Below are 6,006 nucleotides of genomic sequence, written 5' to 3' on the forward strand. Positions count from 1 at the left end.
TGCTCTCTGTTCCCGAGCTTGGATTCCTTCTACCAATCAACGATCTGAGTCACAGTAACCAATCAGGAGACAGACATTGCCGGGAAGATTAGGACATCGTGTGTGAGGAAAGGGGGAAATTAGAGTATTACTGACAGACAACCCCAGAAATGTCTACTAAGGAGTACATAAACGGGAGTTTTTAAAAGCTAGTAACTGTGTGACATCCTGTAGGACATTCCGGGCCACTACACTGGCTCTGTCATTGACTGCAGCCCCAGTGACCTGCCATGAATGGGTGGGTCGGCAGCTGTCATCAGAGACCAAAGCGGGGGATCGAACACCGTCACGGGACACAGGTGGGGTGGGTTGCGGGGGAGAGGAGAATATATGTCAGTTTTCTATATTAATGCACAGGGAAGGGGTTGTCCAGAGATGGGATAACTTAGACAACCTCTTTAAGAGTCTGAGCTTTGATATGAGACCAGACCTAAGCTATAATATTGGCTTGAGGAAGACAACGATACGATGTTGAAACACATTGCCCTGATTGCTACAAAATACTTCCTGCTTGGAACTTCTCTGACAAGCTCTTTCCTACCAACAGCGCTGTGTCCTCCCTTTACTTCTTATTTCGTAAGTTCTAACACTAACATTCATGCTGCGTTGCATACGTCCTTGGCACTGAACGGGTAAAATGAGATCTTACCTGCTATCTTCCTGTTGGATTTTGGTCTGTGTTTCAAGTCTTAAAGCCAACAATTGTTTCTGATGAACTGTGTCATTCAGTTTTTCTTCAAGTTCTTCAATCTATGGAAAAAACAAAAAAACAGTAAACTTTGGATAGATTATTGGTTTCATAACTAGTTGAATAGTCGATATCACTACAAGACATAAAAACACAACGCACAATGCTAGGCTATCAGGGCTCGCCTACACTGCCGCTGGCCTCAGTCATGCATTTCTGGTTCTCTATTCCGGGAAGAAAAGTGGAATTAAACAGTTCTGTTTAACAAGGATTTCAATTAAAAGGGAAATATTTCTGTTTATTTCCATTCTATTTCATTTTCGTTTTTCAAACGGAACAAAAAGCATCGCGGCTGCTCTGATCCTGGAAGTGATTGCAGAGGCGCCATTGATGCACAGTTGGCTGCTGTGTCCTGTAATTGGGCGGCAGTCATATGAGCAATGAACAGCAAGTGACCCCTGCAGTCACTTCCAGGGCAACATTCGACAGGCGAGTCTAGTTTTTCCTTTATTTTCTACCATCTTATGCTCCTTGCCTAAGTTGGGGTTTCTTTTGTAAATCTTGGAAAGCCACGTCAATAACATGTACATTTCTAAATCAGGGTTTCTTTTACTCAAGTCAATAATATTAAAAGGGGTATTTCTGTAGCATTAAGTTATGATGTGGTATAACAGATCGATTGGTGAAGGCTTGACTGCTGGGACCCCACTAATCACCAGAACGGGAGTCCTGTGTCCCAGGAGAGACTGGCAAAATGAATGGAGTGGGAGCACGCATGCTCGGCCACCAATCTAGTCACTTCAATGAGAGTAATGGGGAATGCCGAGCGCTGGAACTTGGCTATTTTCAGTGGTCCCATTGAAATGGATTGCTGGGAGTCCCAGCGGTAAGCTAGGTGATATAAGTCGATTATTGGAAAACCCCTTTAGGCTGGTTCCACTAGGGTGATAAAAAAAAAAATAATCGCACAATTTTCTTTCAATGTGACAGTGCTACAAATCGCATGTATGTGAAGCCCATTCTTTCCTATGGGTTCTTCCACATGAGCGATGTTTTGTAGCATGCTACATTCCAAGGAGAAAAAAAAAAAACAAAAACAACGCAGGTTGCTGAATACTGCCGCGATCTGCAAGGTTTTGTAGCCCATATTTCCCTATGGAGCCTTCCTTTGTGTTGAATCACATGAAAACGCGTATTTCATTTAGTACAACATTTACAGTAGGAAATCCTACTGTTTCCACTAAAACAAGCCCTATGAAAAAAAATCCAATACATCGCCTAAGAGGCGCTGTCCAGCTCCGGCAAGGCTTCCTTCAGGCAAAGCTTCCTGCTCAGGAGTTTGAAAAACCTCGCCTCCAGGAAGCCCTGCCTCTGATTGGCTGAGTGTGGCACGCGAGAACCAATCAGAGGCAGGGCTTCCTGGAGGCGAGGTTTTTCAAACTCCCGACCGGACATTGTCTTTTATGTAATGTATTGATTTTTTGGCTTTTTTCATGCAGCTAGGGCTTTCGGGGTAGAGCTTATATTTCAAACATCTTCAGCAAAAGAGCGACACAAAACCGTGATATCGCAGCGACAAAATGCAGCGATATTGCACAGAACACCGATCATCTCACGGCGATATCGCTGTCGCTTGTGTGAAAGAGGCCTTAATGAGATATCAGACAAGTTAAATCCAGGAATAACAATCAATATAAACAATGCTTGAAACAATGGGAAGGATTTTCCACATGAACATCATTTCAGAATCCTGATCAATATCACAAAGCAGATCTAGTCCTTCAGGGATGGACATGTGGAAGAGGACATCCCCATTGGCTGCTCCAGCCTTTCACTATACATTACGGCACATTAGCCATACCTTGGTCAGGTATTCTCCTTTCAGGTTGTCGATCATCAGGTTCTTCTGGGACAGCTCTATCTTCAGGAGCTGCAGATTGTGAAGAAGCTCCTTCCTTTCAATCAGCTGTCTAGTGATTTTAGGAGAACCATTTCGTTCCTCGGAGGAGGACACATCATCGGTGGGCACCGTGGTTTCCAGGCTGATGTCCTCTGACTCCAGGGAGCTGGAGATATTACCTTTTCTGCTCATTTTCCGAGACATATTCAGCATCTACCTAAGGCAAATAGAAAATATCTTGTTAGGTTAAAGGGGTTTTCCAGATCTTCAAAATTCATACCTTATCCACAGGATAGATCATCAATAGTCGATCGGCTAGGGTCCGTCGCCCAGGCCAGCAGTCACCTTGAATGGAGCACAAAGCAGATAGCTCCATACATTGTGCAGTGGACTGGCGTGGTATTGCAGGTACAGCTGCAATTAAAGTGAATAGTAGCTGTGCGGGGCCACTGCACAATGTACGGAGCTATCTGTTTTATATAGGGTGACAGGCTGGTCCGGCAAACAGCTAATCGACATGGTACTGGGTGGTGGGCCTTAGCTGATCAGCTATTAATGACTTATCCTGTGCACAGGGCATCCATTTTGAAAAGCTGGAAAACCCCTTTAAGAAAAAAAAAAGCATATTTTTAGCACATTATATACTACAAACATATCAAGGCAGGTCATACATTAGAAATTTTGGCTAGGCAAAATAGCCGATTTAGACCTTTTTCTATCAAACAGCAGCGCCTTCCATGACATAATTGAGGATAACAGATGCTGATGAAAGGCAGAAACAGGTCATAGAGGCGATGTGCTGTGTTGGGTTTTTCTGTCATTGTTGGGTTCTATAGTTGAAAAAATGATCATGTCAAGTGATAGTTGTAACCTGGAAAAAAAAACAACTAATATTCTTCTTAAGGCTAACTTCACACGGGCGAATGTGATATGGGGCCGTGAATCCCGCCCACTTATCGGCTCGCCATCCATGTGAAATCCCCGAGTATGCGAAGCGTTTTCATGGCAAAACTGCCTTGCATAACTTTGGGGAAGCAGGGATCCTCCAGCGCCGCCGTCACAAGGATCGCGGCGTTCCTCCCATTGTTTTTAATGGGAGACCTCGCATCATGTGCTCCTAGCATGTGGTGTGATGCTGCCACCCGCGCCATTGTAAACAATGGGGCTGAGATGTAAGAGCACGGAGAAAGATAGTACATGCCGCGATCTGTTTCTGGTATAGCACTGCATGGCGGTGTCATGTAGGTGAACATCGCTCATGTGTTTGACCCCATTCAAAAGAATGGTGTTCATATTTGTGCGTCTCACAATGCACAAATCTTGCGCAATTTTGATGCCCGCATGAAGACGGCCTAACTGTGATGTGAAGATCTCATGGATTGCTTACTCCGAGTCATAAAGTCCAACTTTTATCATTTGAAACTCATGGCAAGGTCACCTGCAGGCGTTATGGCAGTAGAAAGAATCAGACCCCCAGGGATCCCCATCAGGAAGGTAAAGTAGTCAGACATGTACAAATCATCAGTTGTATATAAGAATCCGTGAGGCCAGCTGATCAGATGCCTGCTGACCCGTGGTGTGTCCATGCCATCTGAAGAGCCAGTCTATAGGGTGAAGGATAGTAGTAGTCATCATTCAGCCCCATAAGCCGATTCTTGGCCCACGTAAACTAAGACGTGTGATGATTGGCGCTGGTTACCTCGGGCTGAGAGCTCCGCACACCTAGAAGGACCATTACCGGGAGTGTTTTGTTATTCCCTCAGAGCATTCGCTCCTCGGCGGTTTAGTATGCGCGGGGTGTGTGCGTTCCGAGCGCAGCGCTCACGGTTTTCTTATTCCCCCAACTGATTGCACTCAAAGAACTTAAACTTTTCCTCTGAGCAAACAGAGCAGAGTGTCATGGCAACCTCCAGCGCTAAACTGATCGTCTCCATGTGCCCTTGGGGCTCATTCAAGCTCACCTTCTCTGCGTACTACACAGTGCAGAAACCCCATTGACGTACATTGGGGTATTCAAACATCCGTTTTGCACGTGTGTGGAAAAAAAATAAATAGATAAAATTGTAGTATGTCCTATTATTGGTCCATATTACAAACCCAAATCACCCATGCAAGTCTATGGGAGCGTTAACAACACGCAGTGATCATGTGTGATATATACATATACGCACTAGAAGGCAGGTTGGTTCTTCTTGCTTTTTTTTTTGTGTGCATGAAATACGTGCGCAAATATCCGCAGCAAGGACCTAAATAGACGGTACATGCGAGCAGTTCCGGTCCGTGAATACACTATGTATCTTACAGACAGAAACTGCGTACGCCCGTGTGAGCCCTGCAAACCACGAGCGGTAAGTGTACAGTATAAATAATGGGGCGCTCTCATCAGCTAGGGGTCCTTTATAATAAACCAGCTGACGTGACACAGACAAAACTGGTTTTCTACCTTGGTACCCCCAGCTGGGAGGTGTTAAAATGAAAGGCTCTGTCCGGCATTGTTCCATGGATGATCTACCCCCAGGACAGAGTCATCAGCAGAAGATCAGCACGGTCCGCTGCCTGCGATCCCGACGATCAGCTGATTCCCAGCACCGCTGTCAGCATGGACAGCGCAGGAAGCAGATCCCACCGCCCGCTATGCAGTGGAGCAGGTTGGTAGTGCAGGGGCAGTGCCCACTGAATATAAAATACCCGCGTCTCACTGCTGGGCGCAGATTTACTCAACAGGTTCTCAGATTTGCTGCAAAATAATAAAGGATAAAGCAGCACTTTATCCCCTATGGAGATGTGATACACTTCACAGCTGCTGGGGCACTACAAGGTGCAGCATGCCCTGACAGCTTGCAAGCTTTTAGGAACAAACAGTAATAATGCAAACAGATCCTGGCAGGTCATGCTGGGACCTTTAGTTCTACAGGTCAGCAGCAGGAGACTTGGTGACAGATATCTGCGTGCAGTGAAGTGCACGGAACTACAAGTAACAGCACACACGACATACCCGGCTCTCCCTGAGCTCTCTGCCGCCTCTACAACCGCCTCATTGAGCCCAACACAACTTAACTGGCCAGCATTGCGCCTGCGCATTGTACACCCGCCCACCTCCATTCCTTTTAATAGGCAGTTTCCTTATACTTGCACATTACATGTATTATACGGTAACCAGTCATAAAAGGAGCAGGAAAGAATCCTGATTCTGTACGTTTAATTAGAAATACTATACACTCCTATCTCCAATAGCAACCGAAATAAACTCTTATTGATAATTGGCTGGTTTAGCCACGTGATTTTAATCCCGCCCATTACTTCCGGGTTTGCGGGTCAGACCTCTTTCTGAGCTGCAGCGGTCTGGATTGGTTTTAGCGTGACGGCTTCCTGCTTCTGC

The 6,006-nt window shown here is 45.7% G+C and overlaps 1 protein-coding gene across 2 annotated transcripts in view; it reads right to left on the minus strand.

The window, feature by feature from the left end:
• PIBF1 (progesterone immunomodulatory binding factor 1) overlaps window positions 1–5,680 on the minus strand; it is a 188,376-nt gene extending 182,696 nt beyond the window's left edge. The window contains exons 1-3 of one of the 2 annotated variants that reach the window (XM_066581127.1): window positions 5,623–5,680; window positions 2,589–2,844; window positions 689–789 (exon numbers count right to left, since the gene is read on the minus strand). In XM_066581127.1, coding sequence (XP_066437224.1) covers window positions 689–789; window positions 2,589–2,840 — 353 coding nt within the window. In that variant the 5' untranslated portion in view covers window positions 2,841–2,844; window positions 5,623–5,680. The remainder of the gene's footprint in view (window positions 1–688; window positions 790–2,588; window positions 2,845–5,622) is intronic. The other variant, XM_066581136.1, reaches the window with a different exon arrangement.
• Between the last annotated feature and the right edge of the window lie 326 nt (window positions 5,681–6,006).

Source organism: Eleutherodactylus coqui, chromosome 1 (genome assembly GCF_035609145.1).
Source record: "Eleutherodactylus coqui strain aEleCoq1 chromosome 1, aEleCoq1.hap1, whole genome shotgun sequence".
NCBI lineage: Eukaryota > Metazoa > Chordata > Amphibia > Anura > Eleutherodactylidae > Eleutherodactylus > Eleutherodactylus coqui.